At 37.3% G+C, this 24,779-nt stretch overlaps 1 protein-coding gene across 1 annotated transcript in view; it reads right to left on the minus strand.

Moving 5' to 3' along the window:
• Gmds (GDP-mannose 4,6-dehydratase) overlaps nt 1-24,779 on the minus strand; it is a 505,965-nt gene that overhangs the window by 293,948 nt on the left and 187,238 nt on the right. The window contains exons 5-6 of the mRNA XM_060372300.1: nt 5,068-5,260; nt 4,228-4,332 (exon numbers count right to left, since the gene is read on the minus strand). Coding sequence (XP_060228283.1) covers nt 4,228-4,332; nt 5,068-5,260 — 298 coding nt within the window. The remainder of the gene's footprint in view (nt 1-4,227; nt 4,333-5,067; nt 5,261-24,779) is intronic.

Here is a 24,779-nt window from a genome sequence, read left to right on the forward strand (position 1 = left end):
AAATATGCGTAACTTGCAGATATAGTGGCACACACCCATAATTCTAGCATTTGAAGGCTGAGACAGGAAGATCTCATATATGACATCACCCCAGGCCATATGATAAGATGAGATCAGGTAGGGGTTGTGGGGGTAGAGTCAATTATTGGTAAATAGTGTATTTTTTAAAAATTCAAATATTATTAGTCATGAGATAGTTTAATAAAACAAAGAATCTTTTTGTATTTTTCATGCTTTAATCTATATCATTAATATTCTTATATCAGTTTTACTAATTCTAGCTTTTCAAAGAAACCTAAGAACAAAAGCAAAAATTTGTATATGTCATGACATCTACACCCAAGCCAAAGAGTATATTGCATTTATGCAAATATAAAATACAGAGATGCTTATTTCCACTGTAAGAAGCAGCCAGATATAAAATTTTAAGTGTGGTAAAATCATGTGACAGGGAAAAGATTTTCAAACACATGAGCACCTTTGTATAACTCATTTGTGCAATAAAGACTAAAGCTTTTACTTATTAAATAAAAATGAATAGTATATTTAGTTTAAAAATTAGATATATCAGTAAGAACATCACATTAATATTTATATCATTATATAACACATTCACAGAACATGCTAACACATTCTCATGTCTTATGGACCTACAGTGTCAAGACCTTACCCATTACTCACTGGCTTATAGTAGTTGCTACTAGAGTGCCCACATTATATACGAACAACATAATCACACTTGCTCTTAATGGAAAGAGCTGCTGGATCACTAGGTTTAGTCCCTGTACTTATTTCCAATTATTTATCTTGTACAAGCATCAGAGATTTTATCTCTAGATATATAATAGAATTCTCATAATGTGTTTTTAAATAAAGTCCTAAAAATGAAAGAAAAGACAACAATAACAACAACAAAAAACTGGAATGCAGAAAAGAAATACAGGAAAATAAGAATGAGAAAGTGTCAAAACTTAGGAGGTTTATGCTGTAGCGAGCAGTTCTTTTTTTGGTCAGCTACGAACTTTTTTGGTGTCTTACACTAGCAATTAAATTTTCCTTAGTGCACAAGGCCTCTTGGTACACCAGGAAAAGACATCAGAGCTCCAACGAAAAAATTACCTCCCCAGCATGGTAGGGCTACTAGACATTTCTGACTCTCAAACACTAACTCCTAGAAGACCAATTTGCTACTTGGGAGAAACCTACTGCAAGTTTCTTGGATGTCCATTGCTGTTTGTTTAAGGCCTCGGCAGTAAATATTTAGGGTTTTTAGGATACAAGATTCCAGAATGTGAACACAGCCATAAATAAAACACAAACAAACGAACATACCTGTATTGCAATAAAACTTTATGTACACACACACACATACACACAAGCTGTTTGCCAAAACATAGTTTACTAGTCTGTTCTAGAAAACTTTTACATTAAAAAAAAAGTTATTCCACACTTTTTCCATCATAAATTACAATAAAATATTTATTTATGTAATCAAAAGAGACTAACAGATATTTTCAATGGAAAATTTTATTTCTCCCCAAAATGCAACAGCCTGAGCTCTGTTAAACGTGGATTTGATTGTATGTTGGATTAGACTGATGTTTTCCAGTGTCCCGTCTAGGACAAAGTGTTTGTTCCCTATGGCAATAAGGTGCAGTGCTAAAATGAAGTCACTCTCAGTGCCTTCCTAAGCTGTAGTTGTACATATTAAAATTTTAAATGTGGATAATGCTCATTAAGGTATATTAGGCTGAATCATTACTACAAATACTTTTTTTAGTTTTAATTACCATATGTGTGGAACCTATAAAACAGCATTCATTAAAAACTCTCCTATAAATTTTTACTGTTTTCTAATTTTGACATCCTAAATTTAAGTCATTAAAGTTTTATTGAAATAGGGGATACTCATTCTTTCTTTAAAAATACTTACTGAATGCTTATTAGCACAATGGTATATCTTCAGATGCTAGATATGTAAAAACATAGTGCAGTCTTCCTCAAAGATAGTCTCAGTCTGCCACAAATGCTTCCTCAGAAAACAATGCTTAGTGTTAAAAACATCATTTTCATATTCATTTTATTTTAGTTTTCAAGTTTTAAAATGCTTGATTAGATTATATTAGATTTCAGATATTTTTTGCCAAAGCTAGTATTAACATACTTTCACATTTCTATGTATATTTTTATTATTTGACTATATAAATGGAGTTTAAAAATGGAATACAGCTAATTTCTCAATATATAATAAAACAATAAAATGGCTTATATTTCAAGTTCAAGCTTTATTTAACTTAACAATCTCAACATGACAACCATTTTCGTAATTTTTTAATTTTAATCAGTGTATCTGTGTATATATCTATGTGTGTGTGAATCTGTCTGTCTATGTCTGTATCTGTGTCTATGTACATATGCATAGGCAGACACAAGTATGCTATGGCAAAAGGACAGCTTTTGAGAGTCAGTTATCCCCTTCCACTATGGCTTCTGGAGATCAAGCCACCTTGATGGCCCAAGATCAAGTTTCTAACAAGTATTTAACAGACACCAGAGTTGCCAAATGACATACAAGATAACTCTCTTTGCAAATCTGAAGGCCTGAAGGGCATTTCTGGGCAGGATTATAGTAGCTCTAATGATGGGAAACGTAAGGAAAGGAACTTTTTCTTATTCTCTTATATCATTTAAATGTTTTCTTTGAAATTCATAAATATTACCTAAAATTATCTAAATAATAATTCTAAATAAATTCATAAATATTACATAAAAATATCTAAAAATTGAGAAAATAATCAATATTGGTGAAAATAAGTTTCATGTACAGGGTACAAATAAAGGAATAAAAGAGACATTATATTTAAATTATTTTTTCACTCCACAACCTAAGAATGCTTTTTCCTCTCCTAACTTGGCTTACTGGAATTAACTTTTACCTTTTTATAAGGGGTAGGAAAAATGGGTCAGGTTGAAGGGAAAAAAATACAGAAACCCAACGATATATGCAGGCATGTTAGTGAGAAAAGAGACAAGATTATGATTACTGAGTAGATTCCTAGTACTCTCCTGTTGCCACAGCAGGCATAAAAATTATCCTTCTTTCTTTCCACTTCCCCGTACCAGCAATACCCAAAACCAAAAAACTAACTAAACAAGCATGTGTGTGTGTGTGTGTGAAAGAGAGAAAGAGAGAGAGAGAGAAAGAGAGAGAGAGAGAAAGAGAGAGAGAGAGAGAGAGAGAGAGAGAGAGAGAGAGCATGTGTGTATGTGTGTGTGATCAGAGATGACAGGTTGGCGTCCTTGTCTTCACAGCCCATCATGGGAATTGTTAACTTAAGCAATTATAAAATAAAAATGTGTGATGCTAAAGACACCTTTATAAATCTGTCACTTTAATCTTTACCCATGACTTGTTGGTTTAATTAGGTGAATATATAGTCACATAAAGTTTCACCTAAATATTTATAAGTATCATTGGTTGTTGGGCAAGATGCAAGTTATAATACTGGGCTTCTTATTCTCACACTCTATGACTAAATGTCCATTAAAATGAACAAAATGCCTTTGATGGAGATTATATAGACATTTTTTACTTTGTAAACAATGAGATGGTGGGTTCTATTCCCAGGAGAACCCACTTGTCCTCGGTTTCTCATGTTTCACTAAATCACAAGTAATACTGGGAAAATAAATTTTCTTACTTAAAGCCTAATGTTGAAAACAGAGATGATATTGCCAATAATCTAATGATAAACCCATGTAATCAAATAATTTTTTTTAAAAACAAACAAGATCATACCCAAAAATGCTTAAGAACTGATTTCAGTTTGATTTTAAAATACATTCTAGAAACAATAATTTCTGGTGTCTCTTTAATAGAATGTAAAGGGAAGATACTTACTTTTCAACTGAGTTTAGGTCAACCATAATGAATAACAGAAATCACCAATAATTTATCCCTCATTCTTTACATCACACTGAAACTCCCAATACTTAAGTTGAAAACTAATGAAACCAGGAAAGTTGATACAGTCCAGCTTTTCACATTGAATTTTAAAAGCTGTTACAAATTAAGACTAGATTTCTATTTCTCTATTTACCACAGATATTTATATAACAGAAATGGATGTAAAACCTTTCAATCTATAGAACATTAACGTAATACATACACAACCTTTTCTGTTGTTAAAGTAAAAAATTCTCCTTTGAGATAATATATTCACTGACCTCTTCTAGGACTCTCATGGTTAAAGAGAATGCCGTTCACTGCAAAGAGATTATAGGCTTCCCGGAAGTTCACTACAATCCAATAGGCATAGAGTTTGGCTGCTCCTGTTGGAATGATTTAAAGACAAAGTTTACTCTAAAGGACATTTCATTCACCTTAAACAATAATAACTGAGGAAAATTTTTATAATGCATCAAAACAGCAAATATAAATCACAAGGCAAAACAAACATCCTGTGCCAATTAATCATACTCACTAGAAAATAAAATTTCCTGCTTTGTAACATTCATAATTAATTCTTTTGCCATCTCATTGTTTGACCTATGTACAGTATATCAAGATTATCTTCCTTAGCTCTCTCTCTGGCACACACACACACACACACATTTTTAGGTAATGAGAAAGAAAATATTTGGTATCTTAACATTCAAACTGTTTTAAAATGTTACATATATCTTTCATGAATATTTCATTTATAAATGTGGTACATATAAGTATGTTCTTCTCCTAGGTTTGAGCTCAGAATTTTCATGGTGAAAATTATAAAACAAACAAACACAAAAGCTCATTGCTTCAGTACAATCTCCGAACAGCTTAGAAAGAGTCATATTTGGTCTAATTTTCCATTTAAAGTAATCTGTGTAGAAAGTTTGGATGAACAGGCATTGGGAAATGAGATGGTAATTTCACCTGGAGGCAATGGTAATAATGCATACAGTATGTTTCCCAACAAGTCCAGTCACTTTAGTCTATCTCAATGACATGTGTGGAGAATGAAAGCAGAAACATCCACACACCTGCAGAAAACATTACATGCATCTGGGCACATGTGACCTTACCATAGGGTGACCTTGGATAGAAAGGCGTAGTCTCTTTCTGGGGTATTTCCTGCACTTTTCCATAAAGTTCACTTGTCGAGGCCTGGTAGAACTTCACAGAATTTATAAGGCCACAAGTTTTAATTGCATCCAGAAGCCTCAAGGTGCCAACTCCATCAACATCTGCGGTGTACTCAGCTAAGTCAAAGGAGATCTGGAAAGAGAAGGCAGACATAAGCAGCATTAAAGGCCATCAGTGAGAGATACTCACAAGGGAGACAGGCTCAGCAGATTCACAACCTGTGGTTTTATACAGCCAAGGATCAAAAGCCCAGGTTTGGTTCTGCCCACAGTGGGCTAGGCTCATCAATCAAGTAAAGGAAATGTCTGATAGAGACATTTCCTCAATTTTGCTTCTTTTTCTCAGGTAACTGTAGCTTGTGTCGGTTGTCAAAAAAAAAACTACACAGGACCATGTGATTTATAAGCTTATTTATTAAATAACATTTACACATGATAAGTAAATTAACCTTATTTTAAATCTTTTAAAACAAGAAGGCTGCAAACCTTATCACTGGTACATCCACTGTAGAATGAGTTACCTTAATCTTTTTATATATATATATAAATATATATAATATATATTTATATATAAATATAAAATATTTATATATATTTATATATAATATAATTATTTTTATATGTTTATATATAATATATTATAATATAAATATAATATATATAATATCTATAATATAATATTATATATATAAAGATTAAGGTAAGATATATATATATATATATATATATATATCATTGTCAGAAGTTGGTCATCTGCTCATTAAGGACTTGACCTACTATACTACAACCAAATCATCTGTGGCTATATTTAAAGCTAAGGGGGTAGCCAGAAAATTAAAAAGGAACACTGTATATTTTATTTACAATTGTTAAAAAGCCACAAAAGTAAAACAACTGAGGTCATTTTATATATCCTCTCCACCCGTGTGTGTGTGTGTGTGTGTGTGTGTGTGTGTCTGTGTGTGTGTCTGTGCAAATGTTTTGTATAACTATATGGGTGTAGAAACCATGCAGAGGACTAAGGAGGATGTTAGATGTTTTCCTTAATGGCCATTCACCTTATTTTCTGAGACCAGGTATACCTGAAACACACATTTTGAACTAAACTGTCTGACTAGCAAACACCCCAAATCTGTTGATTCCTATTCCCCAACATGGCCAAACCTAGCTTTTATATAGGTGTGAGAGATTTAAACTCAGGTCCCCTTGCATGCACAGGAAGTGCTCTTACAAACTGAGCCATCTTTCCAGTAGTTTATTTTAATTTATCATGAGAGAGTCTCATATATAGCCCTGACTGACCTGGGTCACTGTATGTAGACCAGGCTAGTCTTAAATTCACAGAAATCCACCTGTCCCTGCCTCTAGGTGCTGAGATTAAAAGTAAGCACCACCATGCCCAGTCCATTTTATCCTTTTTAAATAATATTTTATAGAGATACATAAAATGTGCTATAAAATAGTTTATAGAGATACTATAAACCTTGCCATTTTAAAGTTTACAATTTAATGGTTTTCATAATTCACAGCATTATGCAATCATCATTACCATCTTACTTCAGAACAGTTTTATCACTCCCCAAACACTCTGTAGCTATCATAGTCATTCCCCAGCTCCCAGCCCCCACTCAGATTTGGAGAGCCACTGATCAGTCTTGTTTTTCCTTTATACATTTACCTACTGTAAACATTTCTTAAGAATGAAATCACCCTAAGGAGAGCAAGGGCGACAGGACAGAAGGAATGTAGAAAAAAAGAGAAAATGAGGATGGGGACATCTCTGTGACAAGCTGGATACCTAAGTCAGGGTAGACTCCTGGGAGAATATGAATGGGATTCAAGCAGACTTCTGGTAGCAGAAACCATAGAGACTGAAGACATCCTCACTAGTCTTCTAATAAAGGGTGGGGAACACCAATGCACTCACAAAAATCTTCGACCCAAAATTTACTCTACCTACAAGATGTGCAGGGATAAAGATAGAGCAGAGATTGAGGGAATGCTCAACTGCTGCCTGGCCCAACCAAGGATCCACCCTATGGGAGAGTGCCAACCCCTGATACTATGAACACCACTCTGCTAGGCTGGCAGACAGTAGCACATCAGAGTTGTCCTCAAAGAGGCTCTACCCATCAGTGCCTCAAAACAGATGCTGAGACTCAGAGTAAAACATTGGTTGATGCATAGGGAGTCTTGGGGAATAGTGGGAGGAAAAAGTAAAGGACCTGGAAGTGACAGAAGCTCTACAAGAAAAAACAGAGCCAACTGACCAGGGTCCAGAGGGGTCTCCTGAGACTGAAGCATCAACCAAGGATTATGCATGAACTGGACCTAGGCCCCCTACAGAGATGTAGCAGATAGGTAACTTAGGCTTCAAGTGGGTCCTCTAGTAAGGGAAGTGGAGGCTACATCAAAAATGGACTCACTTGCTAGCTTTTAGATCACTTTCCCTTCACAGGACTGCCTTGCCAGGCCACAAGGGAAAAGGACACATTCAGTACTGATGCAACTTGATGACCTGGAGTTGATGGGAAAGGGAAGGAGGGAGGAGGGAGGGAGAGGAGGCAGGGAGAAAGAGTGGAGCTAGAAGGGGAGGAGGGAAGGGGCTACAAGAATGTAAAATGAATACAACAAATAAATGAGAGAAAAAAGAATGAAATCACATGCGCAGCTTCTGTAACCACTTTCCTTCTCTTACTGTTTTCATATATCTTAGATATAGTTACCTTAGGTGTACAGGTGCTGGGGCATGTGTTAACACCATGTTTAACGGTCCACAAAACTGTTAGTCTACTTTCCAAAGTTGTCCCACCACTCCACAGTCTCACTCACTAATATATAGGTAAGAGTTCTGATCTCTCCATATCCTAACCAACAATTTTTGTGGTCTTTGGTTATAGGCATGTTGATGATTTAAAGTGCTTTCTCACTGTGGTCTTAATATGCACTTTTCCTGGGACTATGGGCATTGGGCATCTTCTTATGCACTTAATGACCATCTTCGTATATTAAATCCTTTGCCTATTTTTTTTCTAAAGTTGAGCTCTTTATCATTCCTCACTGAGTTGTGATGGCCTCTTCTACTTTCTGAGATAAGTCCCCGGCCAGATATATAACTTGAAATCTCTTCAGATCAGAATGGTGGTCCTCTGATCATTTTTAAAAGTGGCTTATGAACAAAAAAAAAAGTCTAGTCTATTTCTTTTTCCTTGTTATATGCACTTTTTATGTTATAATTAGGTTGTGTTAATAGTTAGGAATAATTTGCATAAGCTAGGAAAATGAACGTATATTCACTTACATATTGTATTCTAGTGTATAAACTAGTCCCTTAATTTATTACTATGATCATTATATATAATAAGGGGTCCAACTGCATTATCTGGAGATCTAATTGTCCTAGTACCATATTTTGAAAAGACTATTATATGTCTGCTAAAAGGTCTGAACACAGAAGGTTTTGTTTTTTGAGAAAACCCTGGTCCTATATTGATAAGAACACACACTGCAAAGACCTCAGTACAGGTGAGTCAACAGCTCTATTAAAACAATAACAGTGTTATTTAAGTCCTCAGTGTGGAGCATATATCATTCTAAGCAGTTCGAATGAACACAAGATTCAGATGGAAGAAGAGGTATGCATTTATTCTGAAACAGAGAGGGAAAAGCAAGTGCAAAGTGGCATGGTAAATGTAACATAGAAAGCACACACATGTGTTCTATTCTCAGTGAACCAAGTGTCCCTGTAGACTTTGGAAAACAGGAAAGAAACTGCTCCGTTTAACACAGGCAATGGGACCCTTTTCAGTGGACATGTGATGGAGAGGTTATGTTGAAGGTAGCATATGCATCAGGGGAACTATGCAAAAGGATGACTGCCTGTCAGCAACTAAAAAACATTTCTTCACAATTTTTATATAAATCCATAAAAAAAGAATGTTTGGTAGTCAAACATATGTTTGGTAGTCAAAATTTTGTAGAATAAAATTAGCTCATAAAAGATAATTGTTTAAAAAGTACTTTTAATATATAGTAACAAAATAAATATCTATGCCAGGCAAAACAGTACTTTATAGTTTCAATTTTCAAAGTTTAAAAGTATAACTCTCCAAAAACTAGATGTCTGGAGAGTTAAAGCCCATGGGTCAAATCTGGCCAGCTGCTCACTATGGAATAAAATTTTATAGGACACAGCTACCTTCACTCTTTTACATATTTTCCACAGTTGTTTTCATGCTACTATTTTCATTCAACACTGGACTGAATGAATTCATTTCATAGAATGTAACTCTCACAAAGCTGAGAGTATTATCTGGTCCATTACAGAAATAGCTTTCTGCCATCTGAATGAAAACTATAGCTGCATTTGATAGCCAAGGGAAGTCCTGATGCTCCTGGGCTTATAATTTGATCACAGTCCCAAAAGGACACCATGAATCAGAGGTGCTGCTAATCTGCCTCACCAACTACACACCCCACCTCAGCAAATGCTTTCCAATGGAGATGCTAGGACTACCTGGGAGCTGGCTGTGTTTGGGACATAGGATGTGGGTCCCATATCACTAGCTCAGTGAAGACTTAAATTCAAACTTAAGTTCAGCTTCTACTGAATGCTTGTATTTTTGCATCACTCTAAAGTAAATATATAAATACTCTAAATTTTGGACTAAAGTCATTTTAAAAAGCGGTAGAGTTATGGTGACATGGTGAGCAGCATCTTTTTTCACATGGTCTGAAGAAAAGATAAATCAAACTGGTAGGAAAAATCAAAAAACAAAACAAAACAAAAAACCACATAGGGAAAAGCCCAAGTCTACCAAATGTTGCCCTAACTCCCTCTCCAGAACACCTGGAGTATGCTCTCACATTCCTCCAGATCACACTCAGTTGGTAGCAACCCTCCAGTTTGTGATGCTATTCTCCCAGGCCTAGGACATCTCTGCTCCAGGCCCAGGGCTTAATGCACATGTGTGGGAAGGGTGGCTTTTCTCCTTCCAGCCACGCCCTAGGCATGTGACCAAGTCAATTATCATCTCACCATCACTATGCACATGACTTCAAAGTCTCCACGTTGCTTACTTTTTCTGCCAAATACCACCTCCATTAAACTGAATTCAAGATGTTTTCCCATAGCTCTCCTTCCCCTGGTCCCTCTCTCCATATAAATGGTATCTATCTGAAACACAGCTTAGGACTCAGCCATGTTTTTCTTCCCTTCATAGTTCACAGAGATACAAGCCTTCTCACTGCTTCACCCTAGACCTCCAATAATTCTTTAGTGGAAACTAACAAAGTGGCCTCAACAACTTCAGATAATTCATTCCCTACCGAGCTCAGGCACGATTCTCTCCTTTCTAATGATTCAGTTGGCCTTTCTGGCCTCTTTGCTATTCTCACATTGAGACTAACTTGTTATACTGAAAGTCTTTCCTCTGGTGTTGTCCCTACAATGAACTGAGGCTCCTTCTCCATTGTACGCCTTCCTGTCACTACATGTCTCTTACACCCTCTAAAGCAGTGCTTCTCAGCCTTCCTAACGCTGTGACTCTTTAACACAGTTCCTCATGTTGTGGTGACCCAAACATAGAGTTGTTTTTTGGCTATTTCATAACTGTAATTTTGCTACTGTTATGAATATCTGATATACAGGATATGTGATATGTGACCTACAGATTGAGAACCACTTATCTAGAAGAAGCAAGCACTACTATCCTCTATATTCATCTACTTTATCATTTCTTCTTCACTGCAATCTTTTATGTTTCTTATTACCTATTGTTTACATATAAGCTCTAAGATGACAGACTTGTATCTTGTCTGCAATAGTTTAATCAGCACATTATTTGAAGACAGTATGTAAATTAATGAAATACTTAAACATCGAATTTACAAATATAAAATAAAGCCCCCCCCAAAAAAAAACTGGTAGAAAAGAAAATTGAGCAAATTTAATAGGAAAGAAATTTCCATCGAAGCAAGAAAAAACTATTGTGTGTGTGTGTGTGTGTGTGTGTGTGTGTGTGTGTGTTTAATATAAGATAAATAAGGATTGACTTCTCTTAGGCTCTTCAACCAAAAGATGGCAAAATGGCAGACTTCACAGACAGACACATTTGTTGTTTGCCTCTTCAGCCCATTGTAATTCCATGTTTCCCTACTTGATTCCCCTGGCCTACCTAGTGGTGGGGTCAGTGTAATCTCTACCCTCTGTTTAGTCCTTCCTTCTTATCTTCCTAGATACCTTTCTGGATCTGGCCCCCTGGAACAGCTGAGTTTACCCCTCCAGCTCCAGAGCACTCTGCCTTAGAGCAATCACCACAATGGATCCCCGCATCCTACAGGCATAGTTGCAGTCCTGCTGCTTTTTCTTTTTCTGGTTGTTCTCACTACACAGAAGAGCATCTGTCACACAGAGGGCATTAAAAATCGCACTAGAATGAAGAAAAGGCTTTAAAGCCTAAAGTGTAATACTTGACCCTAAATGACATCATTATACACCTAACAACAGAACAAACCACAGATGGAGTAAATTCCACTTTCAAAGGCTCAATGGGAAGATGGCTCTGTGCGAGCATAGGAACCTGGGTTCTGCCTCCAGCCCTCACATAAAGGCCTGGGTGCAGCAGGCCTGCCCTCTGATACTGGCACTGGAGACACAGAGAAAGGGAAGTCTTTGGGTCTGCTAGGCAGCCAGTCCAGCAGAATCAGTGAGTTCCATGTTCAGGGAGAGTTTTCCCATCAAAAGGTGGATAGTGTCTGAGGCTAACACACATGCACACATATGGAAACACATATCTCAATATACTACTTGAAATTTCCTGATTCCATGTCATTTTAGAGAAATTGATTTCTCTGAGGAAGAACTAATTGTAGTAAACCAAAGCCAAAAGACAAGAACAATGCTTCTTCTAACAAAAGTTGCAAGAGAAGCTCATGATGCCTGTGTAGAAAATACCTCAGACCACACAAGTAGTCACAGTGTGTACTTGTTTACAGCTCCTCTGCCAGAACAAGTTATGAATCAATGAGGGCAACAATAAAACATTGCTTTCCATCTTGAATGTACTTAGTGAGCAGGAGTCAACAGGGTTATCTAGCCTTTGCTTAGTAACTGGGACCACATACAAGTCTTTTGCCAGGGCTGGCAGAATCACACAGGTGTGGGTCTGACTCTGTGGGGAATAAGACCTGGTTATAGAAAACACAGGGTAGGAAAACTGAACCCGGTCTCCTGCTGCCTTCTTGTTCTGTGAGTGTAGATGAATGAGAGGCAGGAAAACGATACAAAAGGATGCTGCAGGCACTCAGGTGAGAGGGTTACAAACTGTACCTATGGCACTCTGAGACTTAAAAAGAAAATTCAAAGAAAAGTTCATGGAGGAGACAAGCCACATAAGGAAGCAGCTATGATGTGTAAGCTGTTCTACTGATGGCAGTACTGTGTGGGGTGGGGGTTGGAGATTAAAAGTGATCAGCAGGAGGAAAAGCATATTGGCCACATATGATTCAGTAGTGGCCATATGATTCAGAGTGGAGAGTCCTGGATTTGCATATATGTGCATAGACGCTATTCTGAGAGCACTCTTTCTTTGTGTCTGCAGCATAATAAGGGGCTCTGGGAAGACAGGCATGGCTGTGGCTGAGCAGAAGACAACAGTTGAGCAAGCCTTACTCACTATGCAGTGCTCTGAGCCTACACTGACTTTTCCCAGCCCAGATCAAGGCCTGCATCCACACACAACTTTATATGTTATTTTCCTTAACCTGTTGCAATTACACTTTTGTTTAAAAACATTTAAAATTAGAGTTTGGAAACACATTCATATGTAAATAAACCAATTAATGATTCCAGACAGAAAAACAAGTGAAATCTGTATTAACCTTTATAAACTCAAAGAAATGAAGATGTACATCGATTAAGTGTTTTCAAGTGGATTATACTGGAAAAGGTTAATAACCCTCCAATGCTTGATGCTCTAAAGCCTGCAAGAAGCACCATCCTACACTCCCTTTGTCTATTAGCAGAGAGCTAATCGCTTGCAGGATTTTGGTATTATAATATCTAAGGCCCCCCACCAGTTTTCTATTTGTAAATGCTTGTCCTTCCTCACCTGCCAAAGAGCAATCCACAGGAGATGGATCTGTGGGTGTTGGTGTTATTTTGTTGCTGATTGGTTCAGACTGGAATGTGGCTTCTTGCGTAATAAAGAGCTGACACTCAAGAGCTGGGGCAGGAAGTATGGAGGAGGGACTTTTGGGCAGGCAGAGATACAGGAAATGCAGGAGACTCTAAAGGACAGAGGTAGAAGGGGACAGATGGACCAGGAAGAGGCAGAGAGAGCCACCTGTATGATAGTATGGTGGAGAAGTCAGGATAAGTTTTGATAGCTAGCTGAGAAACTGCCCCAGTAAAAGGTCTCTGTGTCTTAACTAAACTACAAGCAGGATTCGCAGAAAGCCCTGCAATACATGCTGTATTGATATTTGGTCCAAATGCATTCAGTGGATTTCTAGTATCAGTGACAAAGCATCAAAACAAAAGTAAATACACTAAAACATTAATGTGACACTGGAGTTGTGCATACAAATTTAGGTGTAAACAAATTATCTCTGAAATCCATTTTTACCTTACTATTATAAGGAATTCTAATCAGTAACTGAGAGCTAACATTCCAAAACTCTCTGCTAGCGCACATTGATGGCATAGACTAGACAACAGACTGCTAACAGTAATAAGGGATTCATTTTTAATTATCATCATTTATTACAATTTATTCAATTTGTATCCCCTCCCTCATCTTCCCTCTATCCCACCCTGCTACCCCTCTGCCCCTCCCCTAGTCCACTGATAGGACTTCCTCCCTTTCTATTTGACCCTAGCCTATCAGGTTTACTCAGGTGCTGGTTGCATTGTCTTCCACTGCTTTGCACAACCCCTTGCCAGTGAGTACTTAAGGGCCCTCTGCACTTCCTACACAAGCCTGAATAAGGGATTGTTAACTAAGAGCCTTAAAATAATTGAATTAACCAGACCTTAGCTTCTTTAGGTGTTCAGATTTTAGTATGTTTATCCTATATTATATGGCTAATATCCACTTACAAGTGAGTATATACCATGTGTGTCTTTCTGCCTCTGGGATACCTCACTCAGGATGATCTTCTCCAGTTCCCACCATTTGTGTGCAAATTTCATTATTTCCTTGTTTTTAACTGCTGCATAGTATTTCAATGTGTAAATGTACCACAATTTCTGTATCCATTCCTCAATTGAGGGACATTGGGTTGTTTCCAGATTCTGGCTATTACAAATAAAGCTGCTATGAATATGATTGAGCAAATGTCTGTCCTGAAAAAACACCCCCCTCCCTTAAATAACTGCTAGCAACAGACATGCGGTTTGCTACAAAACTAATCCCAATCAAATCAAGACTCACAGGTAGAACTAAAGTGGGAATAACAATCTTGCATGCTGGAAAGGTGAAAGAGAAAAAGTAGATTCCTAACAACCAGTAGTTTAGAGGTTGTCTTCATTTCAAGTTTTGCAAAATTTCTGAGAAAGGGTATTCATAGTGGAAATTTCTAAGTCTCTTGATTCTTTAAAAATGTATAAAGCTGTATTAGGAATAGAATACACAAGACCACATAAGGCTAGACAAAATAATGAAACTTCAAAACAGAACATTTGGAGATTTTAAATATATTCATATTTACAACAGTGAGGGAAAGTAATGATTGGACATATATCTTGGTGTTAGGTCTCAAACCCAGGACAAAGTGAGATATCAAAGAGGGCCTGGTTGCCAGGGTCTCCCAGCATCTCACAGGGTCTGTTCACTAGGAACCCTCCCAGATGTCTCTGCCTCTGGCTATGCTTTCCCTTTTGTATAATAAATTTTCTCCTCCACCATACCTAGGAGCATTCATGTTCTTTCTTATTTTTATTTTTTCATTTACCTAAATACCATATTTCATGAAGACATGAAATATGTTAAAGCTTTGGTTTAACATAGAAAGGCCAAGGATACAAGGAGTCTTAACAAGAAGACCTATGCAAAGCGAGCAGAAAGCAGAACCCCTTTGCAGCCTGCACTTTGAAAGTCAACTGGAGTTCCTAAAATATTCAGGACATAAGAAAAATGTTCAAGGAAATGTAATGGCTACTCTGATTTGTAAAATATGAGGCAGAAAGTGGGTATAATAAAAAATTTTATAAAACAAAAAAATAATATGAAGATCCTACACTAGCTCACTGAGTCCCAATGTCTACACCAAGGCAGACTTGTCCCTTAAGTATGATTAAATTCTAAATTAATAAATTGATGCCAGTTAGCTAAGGATATTCTATCTAAAAGCAGTTATGTATAAAAGAAAGCACAAATGTTATAGGCAAAGTCGCTGTCTCCTATAGTGTTCATCTGCATGTATCAACCCCAATGCCTAGAATGAAAGAAACATTCTGCAATATTTCTTAGGTGAAAGAATATGAAAGATCAGTGTAATTTAGACAAAAACAGGTCCTTCCTCTCTAAGTCTTCTTTCCAAGTTTTGTTTGAGTTCCAATGAAGAACTGTTTCCACAACAATGATGTGATAAGCATGACGTAAGTACTCAAGATAGTAACTGAGCATGGTGTGCTAAAGCATTCTTGAAGAAGAAAACACTATTAACAATGTAATATGATTATTAATGCTTTTGTATGAATGCTTAGTAAATTTTATATTTCTATAACAACCTAGCAGTGCAAGAAAGTATTTTTCTACAGTTCCAAGATGGAAAAAATACATGCTACATATATTTTTATTTGTGCTCCAGTCTAGACTGGCCTTGATCCGGCTAAGAAACCCTACTGCCTTAGGCTCCAACATGCTAAGATTACAGGCCTGTGTGGGCACTAGTAAACTGGGCCGTATGTTGTACTTGATTCTGTTTTATTGTGTTGTATTGCTGTCCTATATTGAATTGAGAAGTAACCCAGACTTCAGATATTATGGGAAAAGGGGTCACTTGGAACATGTCTTACTTTGTTTTGCAGACACTTGTGATTATACCACTTAGCAGTTGGCCAATGTCTACATCCTTGGGATCTGTGAACGGATGAGAGACAAGCAGACTGTTGAGGATAAGAGGTGGAATAGAGTGATTTTTTATACTTACAGCATAGTAGGCAAACAAGAAATAAAAGAAAAAACTAATTGCAAAAGAAGAAAGGAAGATAATCACTAGGTTACAGTTTTACAAGAAAATGGAAAACAAAACAACAAAAAGTCCTACAAAGCATTAGAAACTGGAATTTCTTATGTGTAAAAAACACTAATTGGCTGTGCAATAACTCCTTTCGGTAAGGGAAAAGATGTGTGTTTATGTGTCTGATGAATGTAAAATGAAAAGCACTTAAAAAGTTATTTATCTCTGGTCACTAACCTTTTAGGTCTCTGCATTTTCCTAATCTTAAATCTGAGCAAGTAAATTAGTCTTATTAAACCCCAGTTTCTCTTTTCCTAATTATTAAAGTCTTCTCCAGCCCGATTTTCTAGGCCACTGAAAATACCGCATAAGTTTCTAGCCAATACTTATTTGAGGATTAGTAGAGACAAGGTCAATTAACCTTTGATATGCAAAATAACCAGTAACTGAAGCAAAAAGACCCCTACCCTGAGGGTCCAGAAAGGATCTTCAGTCATCACAACACATTGCCCAGTGTTCTATTGATGCTCCTAAGAAACTAATGTCCGAGGGGGGATACAAAGTGAATAAACTGTAATTAATAAAAATAAAAATAATTAAAAAAAAAGAAACTAATATCCTGTATTCACTCACCCATTTCATACTTCCAGCAACTTCCTGTCCTCTTCCCTAGAAGCAACTTCCCTGGAAGTTGCCTGACATCTGCTTGGCTTTCTATAATTTGTCACTCCTGATACTAGATTCTTTATTCTAAATTCTAAAATCTCACTGAATCCTACTTTTCTAAAAGCTTCCAGATAAAGTTCAAATATCTCAGTTTAAGTAACTGAAATCAAAATGAGAGATATGTGGTCATGTTTTAAGGCCATAACTCCTCAACACTGCCATTCTAAACACAGCAGTGATGAAATTTAAATGGAGAAAGTTAAAAAGAAATGGGTGTTTAAGCCTAGCCCTAAACAGCAGAAGCTAAGGAAACATAAAGCTATAAATATGTTGGAATCTGGACAGGAATCAGGTTTAATTCTGCCATGAAGGGCTGGAGCAGACCTTCCAATGCACAAAGGAAGAATAGCTATGAATGACTTACTTTATTTATTTATTGGTGGGTTAGGAGTGTAGTAATACTGCCCAAGCAGTCCTAGATCTCCAGGGTACAAGTGATCCTTCTGCCATAACCACCAGAGTAGCTAGGAATACAACAAGCATATATTGTTTGTTTTAATATAAACCTATGTATCTTATGCATGCGCACACACATACATACTCTCTCTCTCTCTCTCTCTCTCTCTCTCTCTCTCACACACACACACACACACACACACACACACACACACAAACTTACGGAGGCAAGTATCCTTAAGCAAAGTTCCAAATGTCTCGTCTTAGACTGGATGTACACAGTACAAAGTGGGTGCAGGTCAGACTTTCCTGGAGGCCAGGTATACCCTTAAATCTACAGAGCCAGTGACAATATAGGTAGAGTAGGGTAAAAGCAGAGATTCTGCTGGAAATATATTCATAATTTGTTTTTCTCTTTTCCTTTTGGTGATGACATTCTAATGTAGGACCTTGTTTTTGCTAGGCAAGTGCTCTCCTGCTGAGTGACATTCCAAGCACACAAGTTTTCAAAAGTGAACATCAATGTTGAAGACAAAAATCAGTAAGATCTATAATTAAGAATTGATTTAAAAGAAATAAAAATATGACACTGTTCTAAAAATGACTTTATAGTGTAAACTTGCTATGAAGACCAGACTGGCCTCAAATTCACAAAGATCTGCCTACCTCTCTGCCTTCCAGGTACTAGTATTAAAGAATGCACTACCACTGCTGACAAGAAGGGAGGGGCACAGGGGGATAAGAGTGAGGAAGGGTGGGACTGGAAGGATACAAACTGAATAAACTGTAATAAATAATAATAATTTTAAAAGGGAAAAAAAGAAACCATGTTTTTAAAACAGGACAAAATGAGGAGGGAAAAGAATAGATTTCTCAAAGGATCAAAGACAATTATTAGAAACAAAACGTGATCAGTAAGGCTTAAGTTACTAAAACTGAAGGATGGTGCATGACTCTACAAAATACACTGAGCAGGCTTGCAGCAAGGAAAGACACATATATATAAAAAAAAAAATTTCTGTCCTCTCTGACCTACAGCTTCAGGTGCAAGAGGAGTGCAGCCCAAAGCTCACAAGTTTGCTGAGGAGGGATCAGAGGGAGGAAGGAGATTAGTCCTCAAACATAGAGATGGGCTACCCCAACTGGGGTCCTTCAGAAAGGTGGTAGAACCTTGCCAGCCTTGAATCGGCTGTGAAGAAGACAGGCAAGTTAGAATTTGCACCTGGCTTCAAGTGTTCTATTGGCATTTGAGAAATGGGCACATTTCCACATTCTAAATGGAATCACTTTGTTCTTCCATGATGCTCAGCCTGGTACAGTGGCATATTTATGACAGCATGAAAAATGATCCTAGAAAATGAGCAAGTGCCTACAATTTCAAGTTTCAACATTTATTTTCCTTACAGATTTATTGCAATGAGTTGAGGTCTTAAAGCTCAAGCAATCTGTGACTATTCTTCATGACTGAGAAAATGACCTTCCCTGAGAGTTTACTAAGGTCAAATGAGAGTTTACAACCTTCTTTTCCTACTATAGAATACTCTTGTTTTTTTCAAGATTAACTAACCGGGCAAATAGCAATCTGACTGGTATGATGCACACATCCACGTGCGCGCGCACACACACACCAAGTTTAAAAGAAACTTTTAACTTGCCATCAGTAAGTACCCAGAACTTATATTATGTAGTTTCAACCACTTATTTTTTATATGAAATCTAGACTTTTGTTGCAGCTGCCTTAATCTGCTAACCACAGTGTGCTACTAACAGCTTATCAGAAAGCTTGTATATAGATGGAAGTCTTCACAAATGAGCACTGCAACACAGAAACACAGACTGTGGGAGCAACATGAAGCCACCATAATCAAAATGGTGCATTAATTCTCTATCCCCAAATTTCAATCTTGCTTCTAGTTTCGTTTATTCCCCATCCACTGTTACTAATTTAATGGTCTATAGACCCGCCAGAGAGTTGCCTAAAGCTATATAGCATAAAGAGTATGCTCGACTTACTATCCAAATACTTTTTTAGCCTTAAGAATATGGTTAGACACAGTTTAAGAATGATGTAAATACACAAGACAACAGCTCTTCAGAGGAGTTACCCAGCACTGTACTCCTTATCTCACAGAGGGAAAGAATAGCATCAGTTAGTACCCAGGCTGCTTTTTGCTGTGTGGAGCTGTACCCTCCTTGATGACACATTCTGCTTAGGCTCTGCTCTTACAGCCAGGTCTGGCAGTGCTAGAAGCTCTGCTTTTGCTTAGCAGTTGAAGGGAACAGAAGAGACTTAAGAATTCAGCAGAGAATGTTAACAAGACAGAAAGAAGCCCATTTGTGTTTTCTTTATCTGTCCAGGGAATCTATAAAGCCAAATCTGGGTGGAGTTTTAAAAATCTTTATCACTTTTCTCTTTTTTCTATTTCCATATATACATTTAAAATATACTCAAAATTGAAAACCCACTGAAAGTTAGGTTAAGTATCTTTTGTTGGTATGGGATCTCTTTTTTCTAATGTTATTTTACTTTTGCATTGTTATAGTTATATTGATTATGGACATCTGCAAAATGATCACTTAACAGTCTTTTATAATTCTGTTTTCTTCTTGGTTTTGGTGGGTTTTATGTTTGTTTTATTTGGCTTTGCTTTGAGATCTCAAACTTATTATGCAGACCATAATGGTCTCAAACCCGCAGCAATCATCCTGCCCCTGCCTTATAAGTGTTAGGATTATATGTCTGCACAAGTACACCCAAGTAACAGCTATTTTTGTTGACTCAATTAGCATGTGTTGTAAAACTCCCAGTATCATTGTTCTAAGCATTAAGGCCCATCTGGAGGCAGAAAGCAGAAGTCATGGTCTTCTAGATATATGTTCTCTAGTGCTTACATGTTTCAACCGCTCAACCATAGTGTGAGAAAATGAACGACACAAAAACAATAGTTCATAGTCATTTGGTGATGATGTATAGCATGTAAAAAAATAAGGCAAGAAATATTGTAGGAAATACGGGATTATACTTTGAAGTGAAGTGAAATTCACTACTCTAAAGAATTAAAATAATAATAGAAATGTGAAACACAGAAATAGTAGCTGTAGAAGCCACAGTCACTGTGAGCACTCATAGCTAGAGGCTGCCCCTGGGCCACATGTTTCACTTCAGGACTACTAATCTATTTTACTCTGCAAAAACTGAAGCTTAAAGCAATTAAGAAACTTGACTATGGTCACCATTAATAGGCAGTAGAGCTGGAACTAACACTAGCAAAAAACAACAAAAAAGGAACAACAGAATCTGTGAATTCACACATTCCAGTATGCATCCTTTCCATTGACATTTTCTACAACATGCAATTCCTAAAATGAGTTAGGCATAGACTGGAGGCCTAGGTTTCCTGTGAAATCACATACAAGCAATGTGGCAGAGAAATAATAATCCAAGTGAAAAATGCACACACACAACAGAGAAAAGCTCTGAAGCAGAGCCTCACAGCCTGTACTTGAGAAAACAATGCTGTCAGTATCAGCCATAAGGAAATAAGGACAGCCTCGGAAGCTCAAAAAGTCAACTAAGAGAAACTTGGTAAGGCCAGTGAAGAGTCAGAATGGAAAGGTGTAATTTCTGAGTTTTCTTATAGTAATGATCCTGAGCATAAAATAGAAAAAAGAAATAGGAAACTTTACGTCACATGACAGAATGTGCATGGCGTAAGACTGAGGGGATATGGGAACTTGGGAAGATTCTACCAGTTACACTATAGTGGTTAGGACAGCGTCTTTCAAGAAGCCTTTTGAAACTAGAGAGGACAAACAAGGAGTAGATGGAGCTGGATAGCTAGAACCCCGGACCCACATAAGCTGAGAGGCATTAGCTACTGGTAGGCAGAGTGAAGGCAATGGGTAAAAAGGCTGTGCAAGCTCCTGCACAGAATGAACAGGCTGCTAAGTGGTCAGGCTAGAGAAAAAAAAAAAAAGACTTAAGAATTGCTCTGGAGTGAAGAGGTTCCCCAGTGGTCCCCAATGAAAATAGGCTTTGTTTTTATACACTTGTACTTTTTTCACTCACAAGTGACACTTTGTCTTTAAATCAGAGAGAAAGGAAACTCACTGTAAGCACATGAGAATTTAGGACACACTCAGAGTGCCCCGAAAAAGTGTGTTATCACATTTCCCCAGGATTTTTCACAGAGAACTGAAAAGGATGAATGGGAGACAGAGCAAGGATACTGCCTTCCCTGGATAAGAGCTTGAGTAGATACAGTGCGTAATAGCTACTCACCGAGCTTAGGGGTTCCTCTTTATGTCCCAGAGTCCAAGAAGATGAGACCTTCACAATATAATCAGCTACTTCAGCTCACCAGTAACTAGAAACACTTATTTCAACAGGAAAAGTCCTCAATGAGGAAGCAAATTTGATTTTCCAGATATCTCGAGGTCATAATATTGACATCTTTTGATATTTGTAAAATTCTCACTACAATCTAAAACAGCAGAAATAGCATAACAAGATGATTCTTGCTATGCCAAAGCTATGACTGTAAACATCAATAACCAACATTGAAATTACAGAAAGATTTATGAGCTTTCTTCCATATCGTGTGTCAGCCAAGCTTAGTGCTGAACCATGACACAGTACACACAGACCTAGTGGCTCCCTGTGTACTCCTGCCTGGCAAGGGTAAGTATGCCCTTAAGGAAAGATCTGTCGCACAGCCACAGCATGCTTGGCTCAGGCCTCAGCATATCCCCATAGCCTCTCAAGCAGAGAAAAAGGTTAAATGCACAGAAAATTCCTATTGATTAAGTAAAAGATAAAAAGGCTCTTTGTGATAAACAGAACACTAAAAGAAACTCAAAGAACAGTTATTGTTACAAGAAAAAATCTAAGAGAAAATACTCTGTAAAAGCACCATACTTTCCAGTGAAAATCCACAATGTTCAAAGTTCATAGTCTCCTGGTTGTCATTCAACCATATGTAGGGCTGTTTAGGATGATCTGAGCAGTCCAAACAAGGAAGCAAGGTAGGAAATAGCAATCCCAAACATGCCAGTACATTTTGGGTTAATTCTTCCAAATATATGCAAAAGAAAACAACAAAATAAAAGAATTTGAAATTCTAATGTACAGAATTAGTTATTTCCTTATTGGTTTTAAGGTAAAAATACAACATTATAAGAGTTAAAATGTTATATATATATATATATATATATATATATATATATATGATTTTATATTCTATTCAGTCTTAAACCAAAAGTGGTAGAAAATATCCAAGAAATCAGTGACTACATAGGGACCAGGAAGAAAGCTCAGCAAGCTCATGCCTTCAAAGCGGAGGACTTGCATTCAATCTGTGGAACTCACAGTGGAGAGAACCATTTCTCATAGTTATTCTCTGGATTCTACATGTGGATCCACACTGTGACCTCCACATGTGGACTGTGGCACATATGTGCCCAAACATGTACAAAAATAAGTAAGTAATTTTAAAAATGTAAAGAAAGAGTGCATGATGATAGTTTGATAAATGAATGCAAAGGCATGAAGTCTAGTGCTAAACGAAGATGGCATAATAGATCACTTTTGTTCAAACACATGTAATTTCTATGGGTTACAGCAGAGACACAGGCTTGATTGGAATCATGGTTCTCTATCAGTGAGAAGACTGTGATTCGGCCCTGGCAACAGATTAGCCTTGCAGAGTGTTCTTTCCACAGGCAGAGAAAAAGGCCTGTGTGGTCACATGCCTTCTTGTTGCCCTGCTTCCTACAACAGGAATCCTTTATGCATTCTTCTTTTTTTGGGTGGGGGCATATATATAAGGCCGTCCATTCTCTACTTAAGGAAAAAGTAACTGAGCATCAGTGCATTCAAGATAGTAAATTAGAAAATGAGCTGAACAGAGGGGCACAACAGAGAACTGGGGCTTTGTACCAAACAACTGTTGTTTCTCTGACTTCACACCTTGACATCTGCTTTTTATAAACCAAGATAAATGCCATATTCCTGTTTTATGAATGAGTAAGTGTCAGAGCTTAACTACTTGTAAATATCCTTGTGATTTCTTTACATAGTGCACAGAAAATTAAAAGAAGCCTTTTGTTTAGGCACAGCATGTGACAAGAGAGCATTACCTAGAGGGAAGAGGCAATGTATTAACTTGCTGTCAGGAAACTCATCCTTCTAATGGCAGAGGCATTTGTTCGGTTTCTGCTTTTTGTTTTTGAGGCAGAGTTCCATGCATACCAGGCTGATCTTTAACTAGTTACGTAGCAAAGAAAGACCTTTAACTCTCATCCTCTTACCTCTATCTCTCTCACAAGTGCTAGGATGACAGACTTGGGCCACCATACTGGGTTTAGACTATGGCAGTTTATACACACTCTTCTTACACTCTCTCCCTAGGCCTCCATTTCTTTCCATAGCACAATGTACAGAAATGTCTGCCACATATGGGTCCAGAAGCTGCTGGCACTTCATATTTATATTAACTTTGATGGAAATTTTGAATTCTTCCCTAGATGTTCAGAGTGTCCCCTCTGTGCACATTCAGTTGTTAAGTAACAAGATTAACAGGTCCATAGTACTGAGGGATGAAGGGTACACAGAAGTCATCTAGCTTATTATTTAGAAAGCTAAAGGCACAGTTTCATCACAGTGCCTTGAAAAATCCAGGGTGAAGAAAAGCTTTCCCTCAGCACACATGCAGGCACACACACACACACACACACACACACACACACACGTGTGCACACTCACACGTACACTCACATACACACACACGAATGCACACCTTCTCCTGGAGCTGGACTCCAGGTTCTGATGCTAGGCAAGTGCTCTGCCCTGAGCCACATCTCCAACCCACCAACACTATGTTTTTATCTTAAGAAACATTTCCTTCCATTTTCTTTCCTTGCTCCCTTTTTACTGCAAATAGGTTTTTTTTTCTTACATAATATATCCTAATTACAGATGCCCCTGCCTCTATTCTTCCCCATTCCTTCCCACATCCCCTCCATCTAGATCCATTCCAATTGTGTCTATCATTAGAAAGCATACAGGCTTCTAAGGATAATAAAATGCAACAAAATAAAATATAAGATAAAATAAAAATTATCATTCCAGAGTCAGACAAAACAAGGAGAAAGAAAAGAGCACAAGAGAAAGCACAAGAAACAGAGACCTACTTTTCTGCACACTCAAGAATCCCATTATAACACTGAACTGGAAACTATAATATATACACAGAGGACCAGGTACAGACCTGTACAGATCCTGTACATAGTGCTCCAGAATCTGTGAGTTCATATAAGCTTTAATCATGTTGATTTAGAAGTCCTTG

This window comes from Meriones unguiculatus, chromosome 19 (genome assembly GCF_030254825.1).
Source record: "Meriones unguiculatus strain TT.TT164.6M chromosome 19, Bangor_MerUng_6.1, whole genome shotgun sequence".
Classification (NCBI taxonomy): Eukaryota; Metazoa; Chordata; class Mammalia; order Rodentia; family Muridae; genus Meriones; species Meriones unguiculatus.